Raw genomic sequence first — 26770 nt, forward strand, 5'->3', positions numbered from 1 at the left:
ACTCTGCCCGGCCGCCCTCCTGGGTGGCGTGTCCTCCGCGCCTTCACCTTGGCTGTTTCTGCTGCCAGGAACGCCCCCTGCAGCCTCCCCTCTTCCTCTCTGACCTCTCCGCTGAACACACTGCTTTTTACTTTCTTAGTTTCATTTCTTGTACTCTTTATTTGCAAATCATTCAGGTGTACAGAATAATTGCAAGAATGAGTATAGTAAAAAAAAAAAAACCCCAAACTGCATACCTTTCCCCAGATTCAGCTATTAACAGTTTGCCCCCCGTGCTTGCTCGTTTGCTGTCTCTCTCCGTCCGTGTTTCATAGACAGAAAATATACTTTTCTGAAGTACTTGAGAGTGAGCTGCATACAGAGTGGCGCTTTACCCCTGTCATTGTCCACTGGGGCGGCCTTAACAAAAAGGCCACGGACTGGGGTCTTATAAATAACAGAAATCTATTTCTCACAGTCCTGGAGACTGGAGTCCGAGATCGAGGTGCCAGCAGATTTGGGGTCTGGTGACGTTTGCTTCCTGGTTCTCGCTGTGTCCTCACAGGGCAGAAGGGGCGACGGAGGTCTCTGGGGTCTCTTCAACCAGGGCACTAATCCTATTCATGGGGGCTCCGCCCTCATGATCTAATCACCTCCTAAGGGCCCCACCTCCTAATACCATCACATTGGGGATTATGTTTCCACATACGAATTTTTAGGGTACACAGATATTTAGTCTATAGTAGCCCCTAAATACTTCAGTGTGAATTTTCCAAGAAGAACGTTCTTTTACATAACCAGAGAACAGCTACTGATTCCCATAAACTTAATATTGATGCAATGCATTTATTCCGCCTACGTCTGAATTTCAGTTTTGTCAATGGACCTAATAATTTCCCTCTGCCCAGGGACTTCCCTGCTGGTCCAGTGGGTAAGACTCCATGCTCCCAATGCAGGGGGGCCGGGTTTGATCCCTGGTCGGGGAACTAAGATCCTGCATGCATGCCGCAACTAAGAGTCCGCATGCTGCAACGAAGACCCAGTGCAGGCTAAATAAATAAATAAAATAAATATTAAAAAAAATTTCCCTCCGCCCTACCGGAGCCAGTCTAGCATCAGGCACTGTGTTTAGTTGTCACGTCTGGCGGATTTCCACACTTTTATGGCACTAATATTTCTGAAGAATACTGTCCTTTGCTCCCCCTGTTAATAGAATGTTCCTTATTTCGGGTTTGTGTGAAGCTCCTCAGGTATAGATACAGGTTATGCATTCCTGGGCATAAGTGATCCTTTCTCTGGGCACCCATCTGCCCCTCATTGTGGTGTTCATTTTTCCCACCTGGCTGAAATGTTGCCTCATTTATCCACTCTAATAATAGTCTGTGGGAAGAGACTTTCACTTTTTTATTTTTTAAATTTATTTTATTGAAGTATAGTTGATTTACAATGTTGTGTTTAATTTCTGCTGTACTGCAAAGTGAGTGAGTTATACATACGTATACACTCTTTTCATATTCTGTTTCATTATGGTTTATCACAGGATATTGAATATAGTTTCCTGTGCTATACAGTAGGACCTTGTTGTTTTCCGTTCTATATATAATAGTTTGCATCTGCTAATCCCAGACTCCCAAACCGTCCCTCCCCACCCTCCTCCCCCTTGGCAACCACAAGTCTGTTCTCTATGTCTGTGAGTCTGTTTCTGTTTTGTAGAACATTTCGTATTCATTTTTTCGTATTGCATCATATTTTAGATTCCACATATAAGTGATACCATACGGTATTTGTCTTCCTCTGTCTGGCTTACTTCACTTAGTGTGAAAATCTCTAGGTCCATCCTTGTTGCTGCAAATGGCATTATTTCATTCCTTTTTATGGCCGAGTAATATTCCATTATATATACACCACATCTTCTTCTGTCAATGGACATTTAGGTTGTTTCCATGTCTTAGCTATTGTGAATAGTGCTGCTACGAACATTTGGGTGCATGTATCTTTTTGAATTATAGTTTTGTTCAGATACACACCTAGGAGTGGGATTGCTGGATCATATGGCAACCCTATTTTTAGTTTTTTGAGGAACCTCCATACTGTTTTCCATAGTGGCTGTACCAATTTGCATTCCCACTGACAGTGTAAGAGGGTTCCCTTTTCTCCACACCCTCTCCAGCATTTGTAATTTGTACACGTTTTGATGATGGCCATTCTCACCGGTGTGAGGTGATACCTCATTGTAGTTTTGATTTGCATTTCTCTAATAATTAGTGATCGAGCATCTTTTCATGTGCCTGTTCACCGTCTGTATGTCTTCTTTGGAGAAATGTCTATTTAGATCTTCTGCCCCTTTTTTGATTGGGTTGTCTGGTTTTTTTTTGTTGACTTGTATGAGCTATTTGTATATTTTGGATATTAAGCCCTCGTCGGCTGCATCATTTGCAAATATTTTCTCCCAGTCTGTAGGTTGCCTTTTCGTCTTGTTTATGGTTTCCTTTGCTGTATAAAAGCTTGTAAGTTTGCTTAGGTCTCATTTATTTTTGCTTTTATTTCTGTTGCCTTGGGAGACTGACCTAAGAAAACATCGGTATGATTTATGTCAGAGAATGTATTGCCTCTGTTCTCTTTTAGGAGTTTTATGGTTTCATGTCTTATATTTAAGTCTTTGAGCCATGTTGAGTTTATTTTTGTGTATGGTGTGAGGGAGTGTTCTAACTTCATTGATTTACACGAGGCTGCCCAACTTTCCCAACACCACTTGCTGAAGAGACTTTTTTCCACTGTATATTCTTGCCTCTTTTGTCGAAGATTAATTGACAGTAGGTGTATGGGTGTATCTCTAGGCTCTGTATTCCGTTCCATTGATTCATGTCTGTTTTTGTGCCACTACCATGCTGTTTTGATGAGTGCGGCTTTGTCGTATGGGGAAGAGACTTACAGAGAGGGATGAACGCATCCCTCTCTTCATCCGAATCGCCCTGCTCCCCCGCATTTTGCGGCTATTTGATGATTCTTGTCAAAGCTCCCTCCAAAGAGTCTCCTCTGGTTGCCCCAGGATGACTCAAGCCCTTTCCCTCGGTTTCTGCCACGTGTGATGATGACACAGAGCCCTACTGTCACTGCATCTGTTGGTGCATCTCCCTGCCTCACTGGAACTCTGGCTGTCCAGCGCCCAGTCGAGGGCGGCAGGGCGCACTGATTGACTGACTGATTGAGCAAGGACCCTCTGTCACAAGGGCCTGAACTCTCAGTCTGGGTGATGTATGCCAAGGTGAGTGGGGGCCCGCGACTCATGTAACGTGTGACTTGTGCAGAGAGCAGGGCAGGCCTTCTAACAGGTGTTCTCTCTCCTGGCTGGTAGGTTCTCGGAGCGCTGGCATAATGCTTTCACATCAAGCATCGAACACGGTGCGTCTCACCTCCTCAGCGCCCCGATGACACTGATATCAACAACAGCTTGGAAAGGACTGGGGCTCCTGAATTCCCCCTCCCCCATTGCACTCTTCCCGGTTTGTGCAAGCCAGAAACCTGGGGGCCTGCTCTCTGCTTCTGCTCCAGCCACACCCTAGTCCCTGCTCAGGCCTCCTCACTGGCCCCCATGTCCCCTCTGTCTACACCTTCTGCCTGGATGCCCCCAGCTCGTCTCTGTCTAAGACGCGAGACGTGGGGGAATCCTTGTCAGGACCACTTTGTTCACTCTCCCCCTCAGTGCCCAGCGCAGGCCCATCACATTTCATCCATTAGTTACAACCCATGACAACCACAGTTCCAGAGCCAGCGGCCGGGCAGGCCTTCACCTCCCCTGCCCACCCGGGGCACTCGGGTTCCAAGCCTCCAATGAGATCCGTCATCACGGGTGCAAACGTGCGGAAGGTTCTAGAACCTCGCTGCCCAGGCTTCAGTCCGGGCTCCGCCGCTCGCTCGTGCCCGGGTGGCCCGTCACTCCTGGGCTCCGTGTCTTTACCTGTAACACGGGGGCACTACAGATTGGAAGGAGGAACCGGGACCAGTGCTTAAGGCGTGCTTATCAGGAATTGGCATTTCCACCACGGCACACCCACCTCCCAGACGAGGCCAAGGTCCGCGAGACCCCGCAACCCGCGCCCGCCCGCGCGTCCCCGTCCGCGCACCTACTACGCGCCCGCCCGCCCGCGCCCCGCCCCCGGCTCCGCCCCGGCGCCCCCGCCCGCCCAGGGGCTGCAGCCAATGAGCGCGCGGCCCCGCATCCGGGGATCCCGGCGCGGCCACCGCCTCCCGCGCACACACGGCCATGGCGGAGGTGAGTGAGCGGGCCGGGGGAGCCGGCCCCCGCCCAGGCTTGCGCCCCCGCCGCCCGGCCCGGCCGCGTGGGGGCTCCGGGCGCCGGGACCCCTGCCCAGGGCTCGGGGCCGGGCCGCGGCGCTGCTTCCGTCGGGGCCCCAGGGGCGCTGGGCTCCGTCGGCGGCCGCCCCCGGCCCCCCCCTCCCGGCTGCCACATCGCGGGCGGCAGAGCGCATGTGTGGCGCGGGGGGCGGGGGCGTGGGGTGGGGAGGGGGCTGCGGGGGCGGGGAAGGGGTGCGCGCCCCAGGTTTCCCGCTCCCCCGCCCGCCGCCCCCGGCATCCGCCCCGCGTCTGCCAACTTAGCGGAGCACGCGCTCTCTCCGGACCCCGACTCACCAGACCCTCGGCCGCTGGACCCCCGCCCGCTGGCCACCCCCCCTCCCCCCGCCAGCAGGGCTTGCCCTACAGAGTCGCGCTTCCTCCGGACCCCAGCCCGCTGACCCCCCCACCCCCACCCCAGCGGCGCTGACCCCAAGGAGTCGCGCTCCCGCCGGACTCCGGGCGGGACTGGAGCTCTGACCTGGGGCCCTAACGGCGCGGATCCGGCCCGCGGGGGGCGTAGGGCTGCCTTTACCGGCGGCTTAAAGTTACTTCTCCGAGCCTCCTCTCTCTGTCCGGAAAGCGGGCCCAAGACCCCTTACCCCAAGTCCTTGGGGCCAGATGGATGTTGGAGTTCAGTGTTTCGGATTTGAGGGTTTGGGGTGTGATGTTTGAGCAAACTCACCTGGTATCGTTGGGATCAAGACACTGAATAGCTTCGTGGCGGGTCAAACCAGGGATGAAAAACTTTCACTTTGAGGGCTTTTTTGAATGTCGGATAAAACAGTGCGAACCTGCTCTCACTTTATAGGGCCCTAGTGAGGATGAAATGAATAATGCACCTATTAGGGACTCAGCAAACGTGACTCGTAGCGCAGACGTTCGGTTTGGGGATGCCAAGAAGGTCCCTGGACTCAGCAAGTGATCCTCACCCAATGGGTGGGGCCGCCCGGGCCCAGAGAGGAGCAGGCACCCACGCGGTGAGGTGCAGCCGGGTCCTGGGATGCTTGGCCTGGTTATGGGGCCACACTGGGTGTTGGTATCTTGGCACACTGTGGGTGGATGTTGTGGAGGGCAGGACTGGTCATACTCTCCCACCAGTGACCTTCTCAGAGGCAGCGACAGGCCCTGTGTTTGCGCCTAAAAGGGTGTGGGCATCTCAGTCCAAGGCCAGACCTCCCCAGCTAGTTCCTGCCTTACGCTGGGTGGCTGGACCAAAAGGGCCCTTCCAGAGTAGTTCTCCTACCTTTCCTACCTTAGAGGGTGTTTGGGGAAACAGGCCTCCTGGGTGGTGGCTGGACTTGTGGGACGGAGGCGGAAGCCGGGTCTCCCGATGTCCCTGCAGGGGCACGGCGTTCTGTGTGTGCGTCTGCCCCAGGGGCCAGCTGTCTTGGCCTGGCAGGTAGCTGCGTGTTACGGGTGGATGGGGCAGACTCCCAGCCAGCCCGCCCCGAGCGCTGCGGGGTTTGGCTGTTGACTTTGCCCTGCCCAGTGTCACAGCAGCCGGGTGTCCAGGGTGCTCCTGTTGTCCTGTGTCCAGTTTGGGGTGGTGCCTGTTGAGTGAATTGGGGTGGTTTTCCTAAAAGAAAGTCCAAATGCCTGGCTCCATGGGAGGCCCTTAGGGCCTGGCAGTGAAGGACAACAGGTGTGCAAATTCCAGTCGTGGTGGGCATGGCCAGCCTCTGCCCAGGAGACCCGTTGTATTTCTGGAGCCTCTTACTCTGTGTGACCTTGGGTCGGTCACTCTCTCTGAGATGGAGAGGTCTCATGAGATCGTGGCTCCGTGCTTGCACAGAGAAGCTGAACCTTGTGCAGTCACTGTCTTGAACTGATAAAAATGGCGGTTCGTAACCGAGCGGTAAGTGCTTGATCGGGATTAGCTGCCTGATTTCTGTTGCCGCCAAAGTAGCCACAGCACCGTGAGAGAAGGTGGGGCGCTTCATGCTGCTTTCCTCGCGGATCCCAGCTTGCTCTTCGACAAACCTGAGTCCACCACCTCTGTCCTGTGCTTAAAAGACACGGCTTTTTGTTGTCCTCAGGGGAAAGCGCATCTCCTCCCCGTGACCCTTGGCCCGGTGGCATGATCTCTGAGGATCTCCCCCTGCGCCCTTCTCCACCCCCTGGGCTCCTTCTGTTTCCCTGTGCTGTCTGCAGCCTTGGGGGGACTCGCTGTGTGGTGCCGTCCCGCTGCCCTGGAGGCCTCGGCCTGGAGACGGCCACACAGGCCCTCCCTGGTTGTGCAGGCCCCCTACCCCATTTTCTCCCCTCAGTACTGTGCACATCTGCTTGTTTGTTATCTGTATCCCCAACGAGAGGGCTGACTCGTCAGGACTGGACAGGCAGAACCTGTTTGTCGATTGACTGCTGTGCACCCAGTGCCTCTTGCCTCCCGGCCCAGAGCGGGTGCTCTACAGGCTGTCAGACAGGGATGAAGTGCTGGGTGGCCCAGCGGGACCAGGCACCTTTGCTGGGTGTAGGCGGGGGGTGGGGGGGGTCTGGTTAACGCTGCTGCCTGATGAGTCACCTCGACACTCAGTTCCTCAAAGCAGCCATCGGTTTTTTTTTTGGCGATACACGGGCCTCTCACTGTTGTGGCCTCTCCTGTTGGCGGAGCACAGGCTCCGGACGCACAGGCTCAGCGGCCATGGCTCACGGGCCCATCCGCTCCACGGCATGTAGGATCTTCCCGGACCAGGGCACGAACCCGTGTCCCCTGCATCGGCAGGCGAACTCTCAACCACTGCGCCACCAGGGAAGCCCCAGCCATCAGTTTTTAATTACCTGTCACGGTTCTGAGGGCTGACTGGTCCCTCATGTGGTTGCGGTTGGTTGGTGGCTGGGCTGAGCCAGCCCCAGTGGAGGGAAGCATCCTCGCCCACGTGTGGCTGTGATGCCGCCTGCTGGCGTGGCCTCTCCTTGTGGCTTGTGCTTCCTCACAGCATGGGCGGCTGTGGGAACTGCACTGCATCTCACAGCTTAGTCTTGGGGGTCACGTGGAAGCCCTCTCACCAGAGTCCCAGGCCCAGCCCTCGCACAGGGTGGGGAGGCATGTCGGTGTCCCATGCCTGGAGGAACGCCTGTGGGTGGCGTGCCTGGGCCTTCCCGCCCTGGGCTTGCTCCCTCTTCCACCCCACTCACCTTTGGGACCAAGTCCGTAGAATGCTGTCTTCCTTCCTTCTTTCCTCCCCCACCCCCACACTTTTTTTTCCCTTCTTTTTCTTTTTAACCCAGAACGTGCTTAGTCAGCTCCTCATCCGTTTCCTTCTCCCACCTTGGCAAAACAGGGGCCTTAGGCTTGGGCGGGACCATCCAGGGTGCTGGAAACGGCGGGTGACTGACTTGACCTCTCTGAGCTGCAAGTCCCTTATTTCTCTTATGAAGAAAATGATTACACAACCTCTTGAGGACCCAGTGAGGAAATCAGTGTGGAAATTCCTACTAAACTTCTTTTTCTAAAATTTGAAAATTTAGTTTATTAACTATGGTATTCTATATATATATTTTTTGTAAACAGCCTTACTGAGGTATAATTCATTTACTATACAATTCATTCATTTTAATGTGTGCGATTCAGTGGTTCTTCGTATATTCATAGAGTTGTGCAGCCATCACCAGTCAATTTTGGAACATTTTCACCAGCCCAAAAGAAACCGTGCACTCATTAGTCATCTCTCCCCCATCCGTCTCCCCAGCCCCTGACAACCAGGAACCGACTCTCTGTGTCTGCGCATCTGCCTGTTCTGGACGTTTCCCGTCAGTGGAATCGCACCCTCTGTGTCCTTCTGTGTCTGGCTTCTCACTGAGCATCGTGTTCTCAAGGTTGTCCACGTGGTAGCGAGTGTCAGGGCTTCTCCTCTTTTCCTGGCTGAGTAATACTCCATCCGATGGCCATTTGGGTTCTTTCCTCCTTTGGCTGTTGTGAGTCATGCTGCTGAGAACACTCGTGAACAGGTCTCAGCGTGGATGAATGTTTTTGTCTCTCTTGGGTGTTTCAGGGAGGAGAGGCTTAACTTTTCCCTCTGCCCACCCTGGGTCCCTGGCTGGGACTCCATGGTTCAGGCTGACAAGGGCAGCTTTGGGAGAGAGAAATAGGCAGCTTGTTAACCAGGTGGTGTGCGTCATGCGGAAGAACCCGGCGAGGAGTCCCCAAAGGGGTGGTCAGGGCGCAGGAGTGTGTGAACATCAGGGCGGTCAGTGCAGAGGGAAGGCCTTGACCTCTGGGGGCCGTGCCTTATGGGTGGAGGGGAGTGGGGCTGGTCAGTAGACTGTGCTCTGCCTCGGGGCCGGGTCTGCTTTCTCACCTGCCTTCACTGATGGTCACCCTGTGCCAGGGTGGCGTGTTGGGGGGCATCCGGTGACACCCAGGTGTATTCCCTGTGCTGTCCCATTGCACGTCCCCTCCCTCAAGTGCCTGCATTCCCTCCACACTTGATAGCATGTGTCCTCCTGGTCACAGAAGTGGTGTCTGACATGTGCTTATTTGCTGTCCCTAATGCTGAGCTTTGCTTCCACCTGCCGATTGGCCATTTGTGTATCTCTTTGAAGGAATGTCTATTCAGAGACTTTGCCTGTTCGTCCCTTTAGAAAGGGACTGTATGATTTGCAAATATCTTTTACCGGTCTGTGAGTTGTCTTTAAATTTTTAATTTTGATGAAGTCCAGTTTATCTATTTTTCTTTTGTTGATTATGCTTTTTGTGTCTTATCTAAGAAACCATTGCCTGGTAAGAAAGATTTATCACTATGATTTCTTCTAAGAGTTTTATAGTGTTAGCTCTTATATTTGAGGTCTTTGATCCAGTTTGAGTGAGTTTTTGTGTGCGGTGTAGGATAGGAGTTGAATGTTATTATTTTGCGTTTGGATATCCAATTGCCCTAGCACTGTTTGTTGAAAAGACTGTTCATTCTGCGTTGAATTTTTCTGTCACCCCTTTAAAAATTCGCTTGGCTGTAAATATATGGGTTTGTGTTTGAATTCTCAGTTCTATTAATTTGATCTAAATATCTAGCCTTATGTCAGCACCACACTGTTTTGATTACTGCAGCTTTGGAGTACTTTTGAGACTGGGAAGTGTTCTTCCTTTTCAAGATTGTTCTAGCTGTTTGGGGTCCCCTGAGTTTTCATATGATTTTTGGAGTCTGTCAGTTTCTACATAGAAGCCCAGTGGGATTCTGATAGGTATTTTGTTGAATCTGTAGATGAATTGGGGAGTATTGACATCTTAGCAATAGTCTTTTGAGCTATGAATATAGTATGTCTTTCCATTTATGTAGATCTTTAGTTTCTTTCAATGTGTTTTGCACTTTTCAGAGTATTAGTTTTGAATTTCTTTTGCCACATTTATTCCTAAGTATTTTATTCTTTTTGGTGCTATTGGAAATGGAATTGTTTTCCTTATTTTCTTTTTGGATTGTTCATTGCTAGTATACAGGAGTAAAGTTGATTTTTGTAGATTATCTTGTGTCTTGCAGCCTTGCTGAACTCATTTATTAGTTCTGGTTTCTTTAGTGGATTCTTTAGTATCCTCTGTGTCCCAGGTCATGACTTGCCTTTCCAATTTGGATTCCTTTTATTTTACTTTCCTGTCCCGACTGCTGCCTCCTCCAGGACGACGTTGTGAAGAGACCGAGCTCTGGTTTTGGGGGAGGCGCTAGCCATCTGCCTCAGGGGTGGCAGTAGCTGGGGTTTGGATGGACGCCCTTTTCAGGAAGTTCCCTTGCAGCCTTCATATGTCGAGTGTTTTCATCATGAAAGGGTGTTGGACTCTGCTGTGTGCTGTCCCTGCATCTGCTGAGATGATTTTGGTGTGGGTTTTGTGTTTAGCCTGTCGCTGTGCTGGTTGTGTTGGGTGTCACACCTGTGCTGCATCCCTGCTCTGAGCCTCTCCTCATTGGTGTGCGGTGTTCTCTGTATGCCGTTGAACTCAGTTTGCTTGGGTTTTGTTGAGTTTTGTGTTTCTGTTTGTAAGAGATATTGGTCTAGTTTTCTTGTTCTTAATAAATTTTTGAACATTGTGATAATGGTAGCTTTTTTTAAAGACAATTAGAAAAAAGTTTATTTACTTATTTATTTGGCTGCCCTGGGTCTTTGGTTGCAGCATGCGGGATCTTTAGTTGCGGCATGTGAACTCTTAGTTGCGGCATTTGGGATCTAGTTCCCTGACCAGGGATTGAACCCAGGACCCCTGCGTTGGGAGCGTGGACTCTCAGCTACTGGACCACCAGGGAAGTCCCAGTGGTAGCTGTGATGATGCTTTCATTTGCACTTTTAAAAAATTTGAGGTATAACTTATGTGCTTCAAAATATACCCATCTAAAATGTTTAATTCAGTGATTATTAGTATGTTCACAAAGTTTTGAGCCCTTCACTTCTGTCTGGAACATTCCATCACCCCAGAAAAACACCTGACCCCATCAGCAGTCACCCCAGCCCCTGACAACCAGGAACCCACTGTCTGTCTGCGGATTTGCCTGTTCTGGATGTTTCCCATCAGTGGAATCACACCCTGTGTGTCCTTCTGTGTCTGGCTTCTCTCACTGAGCATCGTGTTCTCAGGGTCTGTCCACCTGGTAGCGAGTGTCAGTGCTTCACCCCTTTTCATGGCCAAGTAATATTTTATCATAAGGCTGGACCACGTCTTGTTTATTCATTCACCTGGTGATGGGCATTTGGGTGTTTACACATTTTGGCTGTGGTAAGTCATGCTTCTGTGAACACCTGTGTACACCTTTTATGGACACATGTTTTTGGTTCTTTGGGGTGTGTACCTAGGAGTAGAATTAATTGCTGGGTCATTTGGTAACTGTTTACTTTTGGAGGAATTCCCAGATTTCTCCATAGTGGCTGTTTGCCTTTTTAAGACAAAGTTTCGGAGGCTGGTCCCTTGTGCAGTGGCTGTGGTGTCAGCACCTGGCTGCGGGGTGTGGCACCAGGGCTGTGTGTGGGCCTGGGTCACCTGGGCCCCGTGTCCTGGGCTGTGATCAGCACTGCTGGTGGCCGGCCGTCCCAGGCTCCTCACGGTGCCCGTGGGTGCCGTTCCCGCCGCCGGCCCTAGGCCCTCCCTGCCTGTCTCCGCAGGGACGCTTGGACTCCAGCGCAGCTACACACCTGGCCCACCTTGACCCCCGCCCCAGCCCGCGGAGGCCTTCTGTTACCTGGTGCCCCATGCCCCCGGGGCTGGCTCTGACCCTCCTCCGCCCTGTCTGGCCGCGGGGCCCTAATCCTGCTCGTCTCCTCTGCAGGCCTCCTCGCTAGAGAGGCGGAGCCCTGGCCTGGCCTCTTGCCTCTCTCACAGCCTGTGCCCTGGGGAGCCCGGCTTGCAGACCACAGCAGGTACCTTCCTCCCTGGGGCCCGGGCCTTGGCAGGTGCGAGAGACGGCACACTGGCCCCTGGAGCCTCGGGATGGGGCGTGCGGGCGGGGTGGCCAGGGCTGTCTCCTGTTGTCCAGACCGAGTGCCTCCGTTCTCCAGAGCTTCCTGGCCAACCCCGGGCCCAGGCTGTGGGTGGGGGCTGCAGGAGGGGGCGGTGCTGGGCAGGCACTCTCCCTCCCCGGGGCCCTGCGCCTCCCCTGAGCTGGCCGCCTGCCCCTCCCGTCTGCTCCCTGTGGCTCTGCCCCCCTCTGCTGCACTCGGGACCCACATGCAGGTCCAGCCTGGGCCCTCACTGCTCCCTGGCTGGGGTTGAGTGAGACCTAGCTATTTCCTTTTTTGTTTTGTTTCTTCTAAAAATCAACTCATTGAAGACCAGTCATGGAGAGAGAGCAGTGAACACATCCTGGTTCTTTGGGGAAAACCCCAGATCTGGTCACGTCCCCCAGCTGCTGGGCCGAGGCCAGAGGGGGGCCGAGCATCGGTTGGGCTGCTGCGTGCCGACCCCGGCCCACGTGGACACACGCGCGTGCATACACCCCTGTGGTGGCAGCTGGGCCCCCGAGGCTTCCTCCGCCCTGTGGTCATCTGCAGAAGCTCAGTGGTTGGGATGGTGGCGAGGAGCTCACGCGGGCCTATGTCTCTCCACAGTGGTGTCCATGGGGTCCGCAGACCATCAGTTCCACCTGGCGGAGATCCTGTCTCGGAACTACGGTGTCCAGGAGGAGCGTGAAGGGGCTGCGCGGGGCCCAGAGAAGCCGGAGGAGGAGCTAGAGAAGGACTTCGTCTCCCAGGTACCCGGTGGGCGGGGCGTCCAGGGGGCATCGCCGCTGCTCCGTCCGCCTGGTCTCTGAGCTCCTCGGACTCCACGACGACCTGTGCCGCCGACCCTCTGTCTGCACAGGCCAGACCATGCTGGGCACTGAGGTCAAGGGATGGACCAGGCCAGTCCCGCCTTCATGGGGCGCTGGGCTCCAGACGAGCGGGTGGCTGGACATTGAACTCACTGTTCTCAAACTTTTTGCCCGCAGAACTCGCTTTTGTGCTCTTAAAAATTATTGAGGGTCTCAAGGAGCTTTGTTTATGTTGGTGATACGACAAACCCATTGTTAGTAGAAAGAACACATTTTTAGGAAAATGAAAAATAACTATTTTCAAGACAAAAAAATTAGGGAGAAGAGTGGACTAGTTTGACATTTTTGTAAATCTCTGTGAACGCTGTCTTTTAAGGCAGACGTTAGTCTGCTGTGATTTGTTCTTTTGGTTAAAGTGTAAATCTAGCCTCATATAGATCTGTTCTGGTTATTTTTTTTTTAAATAAATAAATTTATTTATTTATTTATTTATTTTTGGCTGTGTTGGGTCTTCGCTTCTGTGCGAGGGCTTTCTCTAGTTGCGGCCAGCGGGGGCCGCTCACTGTCGTGGCCTCTCTTGTTGCCGAGCACAGGCTCAGCAGTTGTGGCTCATGGGCCCAGTTGCTCCGTGGCATGTGGGAATCTTCCCAGACCAGGGCTCGAACCCGTGTCCCCTGCATTGGCAGGCGGACTCTCAACCACTGCGCCACCAGGGAAGCCCTGAGGGCGGAGTATTTAACAATCTTTTCAGATAACTGGATATTCTTTGATGCTGCTCCAAGATGCAGCAAGTGGTAGTTTTGTGAAGTGAATTCTATAAGCAGATCCAGGAAAGTTTCTGTCCTTGGTGTTAAGATCCATCGGTCTTGACCCGTGTGTGATCTTGTCACCTTCTGCGTGGATGAGATGTTTGGTGAATATTGGTTCTGTGACGTATGAATCTTCCACATGTCCACAGAGTTCGCTGTATGAAATCTAGAAAGCGCACTTTGTTAATACCACAGACTGTGCTACTTAAACAATAGACATTTATTTTTGTGCAGTTTTGGAGGCCAGAAGTCCCAGACCAGGGCCTGGCAAGGCTGTGTCTGGTGGGGGCCTGCTTCGCGGCTGCAGACGCTGCTTCTCGCCGTGTTCTCTCGGGGAAAGCTAGCTCTCTGGTGTCTCTTCTTATGAGGACACTGATCCTGTTGCATCAGGGCTCCATCCTTGTGGCCTCATTTAACTTCATTTATTTCCGTAAAGGCCCCATCTCCAAACACAGTCACATTGGAGCTTCATCATATCAATTTGGGGCAGGGGGACACACAAACATGCAGTCCATTAAATGTCAACACTGATCTCACCAGATGTCTTTTAAGTCCTGGGACTTGAGTGGTTTTTTGTTTGTTTTTTTGCGGTACGTGGGCCTCTCACTGCTGTGGCCTCTCCCGTTGCGGAGCACAGGCTCCGGACGTGCAGGCTCAGCGGCCATGGCTCACGGGCCCAGCCGCTCCGCGGCACGTGGGATCTTCCCAGTCCGGGGCACGAACCCGTGTCCCCTGCATCGGCAGGCGGACTCTCAACCAGTGCGCCACCAGGGAAGCCCTGAGTGTTTTTTTAAGGAGTAATCATAGGGCATTTATTTAGCTTGGTGCTGTGTATCACTTGGTGCCCATTTGGTCTTATAACCAAAACATGTCTTCTGTTCAAAAAAGAAAAATCAGTTTTAAGGAGTTCAGCTTGAATTCAGAACTTCTCAAAAGTAACCAAAAAGAAAAAAATCAGCTATTCATTAGCTAAATTACCTCAGCTATGCTTTCTTCAGGGGAGTTCCCTGGAGGTCCAGTGGTTAGGACTCTGCGCTTTCACTGATGTGACCCGAGTTCAATCCCTGATCAGGTAATTGAGATCCCCCAAGGCATGCGGCACGGCCAAAAAAAAAAAAAAATTCTTCAGGTATAATTTTTGTGAACTGATTAAAAGAAAGAACTTAATATCCAAAGCAAAATGAGAAACACCTGCCTTTTATATTCCCTCACCAGCGGGCATTGTGGTTTATGAAGTTCACGCTGTCACATCCAAGTTTTCCACAATTGGAATTTTGTGCTTGAAAGCTTTTACGCTGAGTTTTACTCCGTCAAGAAGCGCAGTCGGTGGTCTCCCTCGTCTGGCCAGTGCCTGGCAGGAGGCGGGAGTTGTCCGCCAGCCCTGAGCTCCAGGGTGCCGTCTCCATTACTCCCTTTTCCTCCCACAGAAGATCAAAACGACACCCGCTCAGGGTGAGCTTTCATAAAATCCATAGCGTCACACAGGCATTGCAGGGTATTCTTTAGTGAGACGGGCATCTCTTGAAGCCCTTAGTGAGCACGTTGATGCTCGCGCACTTTGGTGCCCCTGCCCTGACCTCAAAGGCTGCCCCAGCCGCCCCCGTGCTGCTCCTCAGGTTGCTTCCCGGGGAGCCACCATGTCAGCTCCCACCCCACCCACAGGTGCACAGTTAGAAACTGGGAGAGGCACAGGGCGTGTGCAGGAGGCTGGAAGCCGACTGAGACCCTCAGCAGTCAGGACGCAGCATGGCCAGCGGCACTGGCCTCGAGCAGGCGAGGTTTGCAGAAACAGGATTGGAAAGCAGTACCGGAGTGGAAGGTAGTGGTGGTTTTTGCCTCTTCCTTCCCGGTAATTAAGGGTCTTATTTCTGTCTCTTGTCATATCGCGGTGGCTCCAAGTGTCAGCTGTGTTAGGCAGCCGTGGGGCCCTCGAGCGTCCTCTTGTTTGTTGTTGGTGCGGCGAGGGTCAGCCGCCTCTCTGTTACATTGATGAGGCGTCCATCTCTTTACTTAGCATACTGAGGGTTTTAAAAAAGCAGGAGTGATGTTGGTTTGACCAGATGCCTTTTTTACGTTCATTAAAGGACCATGTTTTTCCCCTTCTTGTTCATTGGTGTCCCGTGTGGTGACAGTTGATTTCCAGACACCGGGAGTCCTCGCAGTGCTTGAGTGGAGCTCGCACAGGCCTGGGCGGGGAGGTGGAGGTGGATGGGAGCCTGCCCAGCTCTGCCCTTCGCGGCCAGGGGCGTTGGGCAGACAGCGGACGCCTCTGGGCTCAGGTGTCTCATCGGTTCCCTCCTGGGGCTGTGAGGGGCCCTTAGATGAGGGGCTGGGCCTGCGGTTTGGCTGGGGTGAGTCTCTGTGACTGGTCGTGGGGCTGACGGGCTCAGGGGTGGGGGAGCAGAGCCCCAGAGCAGCCCTGCCGACAGAGCCCTGCCCCCCAGAGCAGCGACATGCCCCTTGACGAGCTGCTGGCCCTCTACGGCTACGAGCCCTCGGACCCCATTTCGGAGCGCCAGAGTGAGGGCAGCGATGCCACAACCAACCTCCCGGACATGACCCTGGACAAGGTGAGGGGGCGGTTCTGGGGGTGGGCAGGAAGGCCCTAGACAGGCAGAAGCGCGGCTTATAGCCTGGCAGTGTGGGTATAGCTAGTGCTGCCGGCTCTGGCCACACACCCAGGGTCAGGGTGGTCGCAGGGACGGCTCTGGGAGGGAGAGACGCTCCGGATCCCGAGCAGGTCGTGGCCTGGCCAGAAGGGAGGGGCTCTGACTGTCCTCAGCCTCGGGCGGAGGCCGTGTCCCTCCCCGACTCGGTGCCCCTGGCTGGCCCGCCCTTGTGCAAGTGCTTCGTCCGCGGAGCAGGGAGAGCAGCCCCGTGGGAGCCCTGCATGCCTAGAGGGAGGCTCGTCCGCCTTGGCACCACCACTGCTGTTCGGGTTAGGGTTATTTGAGATTGTTGAAACAAACTGCACAAACGTTCTCTACTTTCTTGTTAAAAGGAACAAATAGCGAAGGATTTGCTTTCAGGGGAAGAAGAGGAAGAAACACAGTCCTCAGCCGATGACCTCACCCCATCTGTGACCTCCCATGAGGCCTCTGACCTTTTCCCTAATCAGAGTGGACGTAGGTGTCCCACCCGCTCCTACCCCTGGGCCGCTGGGGACACAGACAGCGGGACCCCTGGGGGTGCCCTTCTCCTGTTCGAGCCCCTGTAGGGACCCCTCTCCCCTGCCCTGCCCTGCCCTGCCAGTGAGCTGAGGCTGGTGACCTTGGTTTATGTGAGGAGGGAACGTGTTGGTTCCTGTGCCTGAAAGTCCCTTAGATCCAGGGCAGCGTCCTCGGGCCATGCGTCCCTCACTCCCTGTGCGTCTCTGTGGCCTGAGCAGGGGCAGCGTGACGTGCTGGGGGTCTAGGCCCCTGGTTTACGACTGCAGCAGAGGGCGGCCTCCTGAGTCCCCGCTTCTGTGCCCGTCACAGCCCGTCACCCGGCCAGGGCCTGGACCCAGCTCAGCTGCTTCTCAGGAGGGGCACACGTGGGGGTCAGGTGGATGGAGAATGGGGTGGAGGCCCCGGGGTCTGCTGGCTGGGGGGCCGCGCGGGGCCGAGGAGGTGCCTCACCTGCTGCTGTTTCCCCAAAGCCCGCTTCCTGCCTGATGCAGACAAGGAGCCTGGCTCCTCCAGCTCGTCGGACACCGAGGAGGACCCGCTTCCCGCCAACAAGTGTAAGAAGGTGCGTGGCCCTGACCCTGCGGCGCCCTCAGCGCGGCCTCTGCTGGGCTGGGGCTCGACTGCGAGTGAGTGCCGTAGCCCCGAGGCCCCCCCGCCCCTGCCCCAGGACTGGCTGCACTGGACACAGTCACACACACAGCTGGCCTCTGCCTCCCACCTCACACCTCGGGCCGGGCGGCCTGGCTCTGGGTGGCAGCCTGCAGCCCCCATCAGCACCGCGCGCCTGGGCCTCCGTCTGCCCTGACTCTCCTGGGCCTTTGCCTTTGCAGGAGATCATGGTTGGGCCTCAGTTCCAAGCCGACCTCAGCAAGCTGCACTCGAACCGTCAGGGTGAGAAGCGTAAGTGGCCTGGGAGGTGGGGGACAGGGAGCAGGAGAAGTGCCAACACCACTCCTCTAGGAGAGACTCCCGGGTCCAGCCAGAGCCAGTTCCCAGGTCCTCGGAGCGAGCCTGAGGGTCCTGGCCCAGGTCCGGTGGCCACCTCCCCGGGGCAGCTGAGCCTGCAGGACACTCTGGGAAGTGGCTGTCCCTCCCCGCTGGCTGGTCCTGGGCCCTGTGGGCCACCCACCCCCAGGGCTGCTGCGCTTGTTCCCCTGGGTGTGTGGGCTCTTCCCACGTCACCCACGCGTCAGTCCCTCGCCTCGTCCAGGACTCGTCCCACATGCCCTCCAGAGACGTGTGTGTTTCTGCGTTCTGCCTGGCCCTGTTCTTCAGGGCGCTCACCATCCTGGACTTGTAGTCTGTCTGTCTCTCGATCCCGCTGGCATGAATGTGCGTTGCGTACGCTACGGTGTTGGGTTCCCTCGTGTGCACGTGCCACGCCACGTTGACTCATCCTCCTGCTGGTCAGTGTTCACGGTGGTTTGCCCTGTGGTTGTCTTCGTGGACACACACACTTGTTCCTGGGGCGTCATCAGTAGGCACCGAGTGGGGCCCCCGCTCGCCAGCAGCGTGGGAGTTCCAGTTGCTCTGTGTCCTCATCAGCGCTTGGTGTGGTCTGCCTTGTTGACGGGTGTGGAGTTGTGCCCGTTGTGGCTTTAACTTGCGATTACTGGCCACTTGGTGTCTCTTGGGAGGAGCCTGCTGAGGCCTTTCCCCTTTTCAATTGGGTTGCCTTTCTCTGGTGACTTTCTGTGTGGATGCACATCCTTGGTTGGCTGTGTGCACGGCAGACGTTTTCTCCCGGTCTGTGGTGTCTGATTTCAGTGAAATCCAGCTTGTCTTTATTTTAGCCACAGTGTGTTTGTATGCTGTCTAGGGAGTCTGCAGGTCTTGAAGATATGTTCTTTTATTTCCCCTTTTATGTTGGCATCTATGATCTAATTTAATTTTAATGTATGGTTGGAGGTATGGGTCAGGGTTGACCCCACCACCACCACCCCCAGCCCTGCATATGGAAAAGTCCATTCTTTCCCCCACTGAATTGCAGTGGTGCCTTTATCAGGAATCGTGTCCGTAATGTATATCTGCCTTTTGGGGCTTCTCTTCTGTTGTTCTCTTGTCTAACCCTGGGTCCTTAACCACTCTCTTAATTATTGCAGCTTTGAAGTTAGTCTGAGGTGGTGCAAACCCTCCAACTTTGTAACTTTTATTTGTATGTCCACATAAGTTTTCAAATTAGCTTGTCATTTGTCTCAAAAATGCCTGCTAGGATTTTGATGATGGTTGCATTGGCTCTTTATTAATTTGGGGGAGATTGATACATTAACGATATTGACACTTCCAGTTCACAAACATAGCTTACTTCTCTGCTTAGGTCTTGTTATTTTCAGCAGTTTTTAGAGTTTTCAGTATAGCAGTCTTGTGAAATGCAGAAATGCAGTTTATTATTTTCAGTAATCTTGTACACAGTGACTTGGCTAAATTCACTTACTAATTTTATTACCTTGTAGATTCTTTCGCACTTTTAGACACATACAATCATATCATTTGTGTATGATAACTTTACTTCTTTCTTTGTGATCTTTTTATGTTTTATTTTTCTTGCATTACTGCACTGACTCCTTTTTGTGTGTGTGTGTGTGTGTGTGTGTGTGTGTGTTTAATAAATTTATTTATTTATTTATTTTTGGCTGTGTTGGGTCTTCATTGCTGTGTGCGGGCTCTCTCTAGTCACGGTGAGCGGGGGCTACTCTTCGTTGCGGTGCGCGGGCTTCTCATTGTGGTGGCTTCTCTTGTTGTGGAGCATGGGCTCTAGGTGCGTGGGCTTCAGTAGTTGTGGCATGTGGGCTCAGTAGTTGTGGCTCGTGGGCTCTAGAGTGCAGGCTCAGTAGTTGTGGCGCACAGGTTTAGTTGCTCCGCGGCATGTGGGATCTTCCCGGACCAGGGCTCGAACCAGTGTCCCCTGCATTGGCAGGTGCTTAACCACTGCACCACTGCTTGGCCATTATCTCTTCAAAATTGGTCCTGTGCTTTGTCCTCTTCCTCCATGACTCAGTTATACATGTCTTAGGTTGCTTGACCATCTTACACATGTCCCACACTATGTTCTCTTTAAGCTTCAGTTTGATTTTTTTGAATGGAATTCTTTCCAGTTTCACTAATCACGTCTTCTGCTGCTGTTGAAGCTGCCCAGTGGGTTCATAATTCACACACTGCATTTTCCAGCCCTGGAATGTCCATGTGATTCTTTTGAATTGATTTCAGTTCCAGCTTTCCATTGATTTTGTCCTTTTCCCTAAAGCGTTAATCATAGTTATACTGAAGTCCTGTCTGCTAACTCTGATGTCCAGCTGTTTGTGGAGTTACGTGTTGTCACGTGGTTTACCTCTCACCTTCACGCCGTAGGTAGACACACGGCGATGGTGGCAGGTGTCGCTTTTTCTCTAGAGAGGGGCTGGGACTCGGGCTTGACTTTGCAGATGGAGAGAGGTGGTCGCAGGTCTACAGGGGCGCCAGCCCCAGAGTCGCTGGTTCCCTCACAAGAGCGAGTCCAGTATGGAGCCGGCTCCACTCTTCAGCCACTGCGCTGGTGTTTGGCTTGTGTGTGTTGTTTAGTTTTTGGCCCCTGTGGTTCTTCCCTGAGTAATCAAGAGATGCTGACACTGGGGTCTCCCCAGGCTTGGCCCTGAACTCTCCCTTCTGCCTCTTGCTGCCACGTCCTTCCCCCCGCTGGAGGCTGTCCCCCCCCGCCCCGCCCCAAAGCAGACTGCAGCCAGAGTCCCTTTCTTATCCTTCCTTAATGCACCTGCCCCCCTCCCCCGCCATGGTAGGACCTCTACTGCCCTCTCCTCCCCTCCCTCCTCTCCCCGGGAGGTCTGCTCTCACGTGGCTCGTGTGATGCTGATGCTGCGGTTATAGGGACTGAGGCAGCCATGGGAGCTCTTGCCTGAGCGAGGCCGCTGGCACCCAGGTCTCCCCACTGTGCTTGATCGAGTCTGGGCTCTTCTCGCTGCTCCCTTGGGCCTCTGCCTTTCGCCTCCCTGAGCTGGTCCTGCAGCCCCTCCTCATGGGCCACGCTCAGAAGTCCCCCTTCCAGCCTGGGCTAGTTGCTGCCCCCTCTGGGACGCTGGCCTTGATAACTGGCTGCTCAGGGCCCACTGACCTCCCACCCCTTCCTGCCTTCCTGCCATCTCGAGCACCCAGGTGCCCGGAGCTGGCCCTGTGAGACGCAGAGGTGGAGGCCCAGGCCCCGATGGGCCCTTGTCCTCCAGAGGGGCTGAGTTGGCCTGCTGGTGATGCTTTTGGGGAGGAGGTCAGAGGAGGTGCAGACTGCGTGCTGGCACGTGAACTTGCCCCCTCCTGCACAGTCTATGAGAATGAAGACCAGCTGCTCTGGGACCCCAGCATCCTTCCTGAGGGGGCGGTGGAGGAGTTCCTGTACCGGGCGGCGAAGCGGCGGTGGCGCGAGGTGGCTGAGTCTCAGCTCCCGGAGGGAGAGGCGGTGAAAGACAGCGAGCAGGTGGGCGGCCCTGGGGGCGGAGGAGCCATGGGGCGGGGGCCAGTGTGGTTGTGTGATTGTGACGAATTCAAGGGAAACCACTTGTCCTGGGCAATGGTGGCTCCCCTCCCCCAGGCACTGTATGAGCTGGTGAAATGCAACTTCAATGCCGAGGAGGCCCTGCGGAGGCTGCGGTTCAACGTGAAGGTGATCCGAGGTGAGCGCAGCCCCAGCCCCGGCCCCCCCCACCCCCCACCCCCGCCACGGACCGCGCTGACCAACCCGCCCCCCTCCCCCCACCGCTCCAACCTTCTCAGACGGGCTGTGCGCCTGGAGCGAGGAGGAGCGCCGCAACTTCGAGCACGGCTTCCGTGTGCATGGCAAGAACTTCCACCTGATCCAGGCCAACAAGGTGAGGCCCTGCCCGCCCGCCCGCCGCGCCTCCCGGCCCGCTGGGGGCTGCTCTGGGGCTGGAGGGCTTGGCAGCCGGCACAGTTGTTGTCTACCCGCAGCGGGAGTCAGAACGAACCCCAGGCTCGTGGTGGGCTCCCTGGCTCATCTTCCTCTAGTTCCCCCATCCCCCGGAAAGGTTCCAATCTGGGGAAGGGTCTCGTGCCCACTGCCGGTCCCCCAGCGCTGACCCCCGCCTGGATCTCCCACGTCACCCCCTTGCCGTGGGGACTGAGGGTCTCCATATTCACTCCATCCAGGGACACATGCTCTCCCACCATTGCACCAAATAGGCATGACCGAAGTGGCTGCTAATGCCAGGTCCCCATGCCCGTCTCCACATCCATGTCCCCCCCACCCCCGTCCTCCCCAGGCCCGTGTCCTAACACCAGGCCTGGGTCACTGGTCTCCCCACACCCCGCTTGGGTGCTCCCTGCCTGTGGCTCCCTTGTAATGACTCCCACGCTGACCTCTGTCACTGCCCCGGCCCTCTGCCCCCAGCCCTGGACATCTGCCTGGCCAGGCACCCGTGGCTCGTCTGGGAACCTGGCTGTCCCTCTGCGCCGTTACAGTGGCTCCCACTCCGGCCCCTCGTCCCTGTCTTGTCTTGCTCCCCTGGGGCCGGCAGCCCTGCCACTCCCACTCCCCACAGGTGGAGGAGCAGGGCCTGGCCGGCACCGGGCTCACGCTTGCCGTCTGAGCGTCTTCCCTGGGAGGTTGCCGCGGGTGAGGGGCCCTCGCGGGGCTCTGTAGGACAGGGATGGTGCCCCTCTGACCGAACCCGGCACGGCCAGGCAGCACTTGGTCCTCTGGGACTGGCGCCCGCGCCTCCCGCCTCGCCTGTCCCATGGCAGAGGCCGCTTCTGCCCCAGAACCTGCTGGGCTGCTGCCTTTGTGTCCTGACCTGCTGGCTGCCGCACGCCCCCCACCCAGCTTAGGGCTGGTGACCTCTCCCACTGGAGTCTCAGGTCTGCCGTGAAGCTGGCCTCGGGGAGGCTCGTTGCACGAGGGGGTTTCGGTGAGAAAATCAGGCAGTCCCTGGATGCCCCTGCGCCTGCTTGTCTCAGCCCTCCCCAGGCACGGGCGCTGGGTCCCGCGGGGGTGGGGTTGTCAGCTGCGGGCGCAGCCCTGGCCTTGCTGCGGGTGATCCTCTGAGATGGGAAGACGCCCCGATCGCTCACCCTGGACACGAGCCCGCGGGGCGAGCTTGGCCTTCCAGGATGCAGGCCTGGCTTTTTGTGCTGCGTTGTAAATATGCCCTCAAGTTGGCTCACGCACCCGGCGTGCCCTTGTGCAGACGGCTCTCCCTGGAGCGCCAGTGACGCCCACGCTCAGTGAGAAGCGGGCTCGCTCCGCGTGCTCTCTGGGCCGGGGTTGTCTGCCCCCCTCCGCCGGGCCCGTGAGGAACAGAGCACACGTGGGTGCAGCCGTCCTCAGGGTGTCTGGGGCGAGGGAGGCGGACGGTGGGCCTGGAGCCGAGGCCGGGCACAGAGCGGGGGCAACTAGATGGGGTGCTGAGCTAAGGGCACGGGGCGGTGGGGAGCAGGCTGGGAAGGGGCTGGGGGCCAAGCTGACCGGCACCGCCCGCAGGTGCGCACACGGTCCGTGGGCGAGTGCGTGGAGTATTACTACCTGTGGAAGAAGTCTGAGCGCTACGACTACTTCTCCCAGCAGACGCGGCTGGGCCGCCGGAAGTACGGCCCGTCGGGAACCACGTACGTGCCAGGTGCCCGTGGGGTGGTGGGGGAGGCGTCCTGGCCTGAGGCAGCCCCTGCCCTCACCTTTCCTCTCCCTGCAGGGACGCGGACCAGGACCTGGATGGCGGTGACCCCGATGGCCCTGGCCGCCCCCGCTCCTCGCCGCCCCTGCCTCTGCCTGCCACTGCCGACGGCCCGGGCCCTGAGCGGGACCCCCTGGCCCGGATGCGCACCGGTGAGTGGGGGGTGGCCCCTTTTCTCGGGGCGCTTCTCCCCGGCAGCCCAGCCTGGGCTGGTGGACACGGAGGAGTGAGTGGCATCCGGGGGCCAATGTCCCTTCACCCCCACGTGGTCTCACAGGGTGTCACACACGAGTCATCCTCGGGACTTGGCTCTCCACATGGGGGTACCCTGTGCGGCCTGGGGCCCAAGTGGGGCTGCTCTGCAGTCCCAGGTGGGAGCCCAGGGGGTGTTGCGCCCCCTTTGGCGTCTGGGCCCAGGACCGTGCAGGAGCAGGACAGAGCTCAGCTGGCGACTGCAGTTTCTGAAGGGGACCTCAGGGGACAAGGATGCTGCTTTGTGGGTCTGCTGGACGCTGGGGCTTCCCCTGTTCTGGCTCCAGGGTCCAGTTGGGTCTGTGGTGTGCCCGGGGGGTTGTCCGCGTGCCTGGCCCCACGGCCGTGTGCGGGAGCTCCCCGAGTCCACACCCCTCTCACTCTGTGAACTGCTGCGTCCTGTCCTGCCCTACAAGATGGGGGTCACGACCTTCCCAGGCGGGGCCCTTAGCCTCAGTGTGCCCTTCCGGTGTGACAGGGCTTTTCTGCATCCCTGTGTGTCTTACGTGTTTGTGTGAGAGCGTTTTGTGAGGAGGGGTCCTTGGCTTTGCTGGACCCGGCAGGTTGGAGCCCCGCACCAGGCACAGCCTGAGGCGACTGTGGCTTTTGGGTGAGCAGGCCGTACCGGGTTGCCCTTGACCCGGTGGAGCTGGGCGTGGGCGTTGTCAGGGCCTGGCCACAGCCGTGTTCTCCCCCCACAGAGCCCCTGAGCATGGGCAGCAGCACGTCTGGGAGTCTCGGCGCGCCCGGGGAGGCCTCCGACAGCCCCCTGTCCTCGGAGCCAGGGCCCTGTTCGTTCCAGCCACCGGATGTAGACACGCCCCCGGCCGTGCCCCTGCCTCGGCGGCCCCCAGCCCTGGCTGAGCCAGCCTTCTACTCCCCCACCACGGCCGCTTCGGAGCCTGGTGCCAGCCCGAGGCTGGCTGTGGACTTGGCCCTGCCCGGGGCCCTCCCCGAGGAGCTGCCCCTCATCTCCAGCCACGTGGATATGGACGGAGAGCCCGAGGAGGCCGTGGCCCCCGCACAGGTGGCTTTGTCGGTTGCCGAGTTTGGACTCATCGGCATCGGGGACGTGAATCCCTTCCTGGCCGCCCACCCCGCGTGCCCGGCCCCTGCGCTGCACTCGGAGCCCCTGTCACAGTGAGTGCGGCCCCTCCCCGCCCCACCCCCAGCTGCTGTACCCCAGCCTCAGGCCAAGCTGGGGCCAGCGGGAGGGGTTGCCCCGGGGCCGAGGATGGCGTGGCCCGCGGAGCAGGCTGGTGGTTTCTTCAGCTTTATTCTCTTCTTTATTTGGCTCATGTGTCTTCCTGGCTGGGTAATACATTCATGGGGCTCAGAATCCAAGAAGGTACAAACGGAGCCAGCGCCAGCTTCCTCCCGGCCCTGCCCAGGCGGCCGCCCAGGACAGTGCTGCCTCGAGAGGGGGAGGCCAGGCAGGCGGCTGTGCGGGCTGTGGGGGCGGCGTCTGCCGTGAGGCGGGGGTGGGGCCGTGGTCCAGCCCGCGTCCCGCCCACGCCCCCGTGCCGGGCCTCTTGCTCTGGGGTTGCACTGACCTCCTGTCTCTCCCTCTCTCCCCCTGCAGCTGTAACGTGATGACCTGTTGATCCCTGGCCACAGGCGGGCGTTTGTGGCCCAGATTGGACTTGGGGCCGCTGTGAGGCCTGCCTGTCAGTCTTCCTGACCCTCCCCTCCTCGCGGGCCTCCGGTAGCTCCTCTGCTCAGAGCACGTCAAGGACCGGGCTGAGCGGTGGCCCCTCCCCACGCCACACACGCACCAGCACTGCTGCCTGGCTCCAGCCTCTGCGCCCACCACGGGACCCATTGGGTGGCGGGGCGCGGAGGGCTGGCCCATCCAGCCAGCAGAGGCGAGGAAGGCGGCCGGGCCCCGCCAGGGACGTGGGGAGGTGGGGCCGGACGCCGCCCCTACCAGCAGCAGCCTCCGCCGGCACCCTCGGCACTCTGCTCGCCTGTCTCCCTGCGCCTGGCCGGACTTCGGGCTGCCCCCGCCCAGGGCTCAGGGGGCAGCTGCTACTCGGTGCCAAACCCTGTGGGGCACAGAGCCATATACCTCGATGTCGGCCCGCCCCGCCCTGACGTCCACCCGCTCTCTCCACTTCAGGAAAAGCCGCACTTTATGCCCCCACCCCACCCCCACCTCCACCCCGGGGCCCCCGGCAGCCTCGGACGTGGGTCTGAGGACGCAGAACTCACAGCCCCTTGGTACCGAGGCCTGTCGCCTGCCGCACTGAGGGGCCCGGCTCCAGCCCGTTTCCCTGACCCCCTAGGTCGTGTTTCTGTTGAGGCTTCCTAGCAAGGTGGCTTGGGGGCCTGGGCCTTCTCCTCTCCAGCCTCCTCGTTTTATTTATGTTTCTGTTTACAAATCGGAGTGGGGTCCTCCAGGGGCAGGGCAGCGCTCCCGGCCCCGGTGTCACCAAGGGGGGCTTTGGCTCGAGCCCGTCCGCAGGGCTGGACTCGACCTTCCCTCGGCCCACCAAGGACCACACTGTGAAGTGACAACTGCCTTGATCCCCTTGCTGTTTTATTTATTAAACTTGATTTGAAGCCCCGTGGGTGCCTCGTGGTGGGTCAGGTGGGTGGGACGCAAGGAGGTGCTGGGCCCCATCCAGGGACCTGGGGGCACGGGGGTCGTGGGGGAGCATGCTCTGTGTCTCAGTGACAGTGCGAGGGAGGTGGCCGTGCAAGTGGAGGTGACTTCCAAGCTGGACCCTGACGGGGACAGGCCTGCCTGTGAGCGCGTGTGAGGGCGAGGCTGGGGCCTCACACGTGCGGGGCAGGGGCCCCTGTGGAGACTGGACGGGGAGGGAGGCCGAGTGGAGGAGGCTCGGGGGCCGGTCGTGCTGGGTGTGTGGAGTCGGGGGTCAGTCCTGGCAGAGCTGGCTGTGCCAGCATGGGAGCCCGGGGCGTTTGGGTGGGACGGGAGGGATTGGAATGGTTGTGACGGAGTTTTCGGTCTGTTCGCGCTTTCAGTGCTTCAGAGGTGGTGGTTGCTGTCCTCTGGTTTCCTCCTTTCTCAGTAAGTGGCGTCTCCAGGCTGGCTTCTTGCCCCGCTCTGTGCGTTTAAGGTTCCTCCGTGGCTGTTCGTGGCTTCGTTGTTCACTTCTTCGTGCTGAGTGTGTGTTTTCTGGAATGGACTGTGGCGTTGCTCCGCTCGCCTGCCCGAGGGCACCTCAGTGTCCTCGATGTGGTGGCGGTGGACGCAGCGCCCGTAAGCCCCCATGTGCAGGTGTGTGTTTGGTGAACACGCGGGAGCTGGACCGCGTGGTGGTTCCCCTGTGCTTTTGTGAGAACCTCCA

At 57.0% G+C, this 26770-nt stretch overlaps 1 protein-coding gene across 3 annotated transcripts; it reads left to right on the forward strand.

The window, feature by feature from the left end:
* Nucleotides 1–4217: 4217 nt before the first annotated feature.
* Nucleotides 4218–26105, forward strand: MIER2 (MIER family member 2). Of its 3 annotated transcripts, none has more exons than XM_079918088.1 (14): nucleotides 4218–4252; nucleotides 11574–11664; nucleotides 12352–12494; nucleotides 15808–15933; nucleotides 16365–16488; nucleotides 17004–17095; nucleotides 17364–17433; nucleotides 20844–20995; nucleotides 21110–21191; nucleotides 21292–21386; nucleotides 23015–23139; nucleotides 23223–23356; nucleotides 24158–24596; nucleotides 25039–26105. In XM_079918088.1, exons 1-14 carry the CDS (start codon nucleotides 4244–4246, stop codon nucleotides 25058–25060), a joined length of 1704 nt encoding a protein of 567 aa, XP_079774214.1. In that variant the 5' UTR covers nucleotides 4218–4243; the 3' UTR covers nucleotides 25061–26105. The 3 variants fall into 3 exon arrangements, with proteins under 3 accessions (XP_079774214.1, XP_079774215.1, XP_079774213.1); XM_079918089.1 differs by having other exon boundaries at nucleotides 17364–17424; XM_079918087.1 differs by having other exon boundaries at nucleotides 20844–21191.
* The last annotated feature ends 665 nt before the right edge of the window (nucleotides 26106–26770 follow it).

Source organism: Stenella coeruleoalba, assembly GCF_951394435.1.
Source record: "Stenella coeruleoalba genome assembly, chromosome: 3".
NCBI classification, from domain to species: Eukaryota; Metazoa; Chordata; class Mammalia; order Artiodactyla; family Delphinidae; genus Stenella; species Stenella coeruleoalba.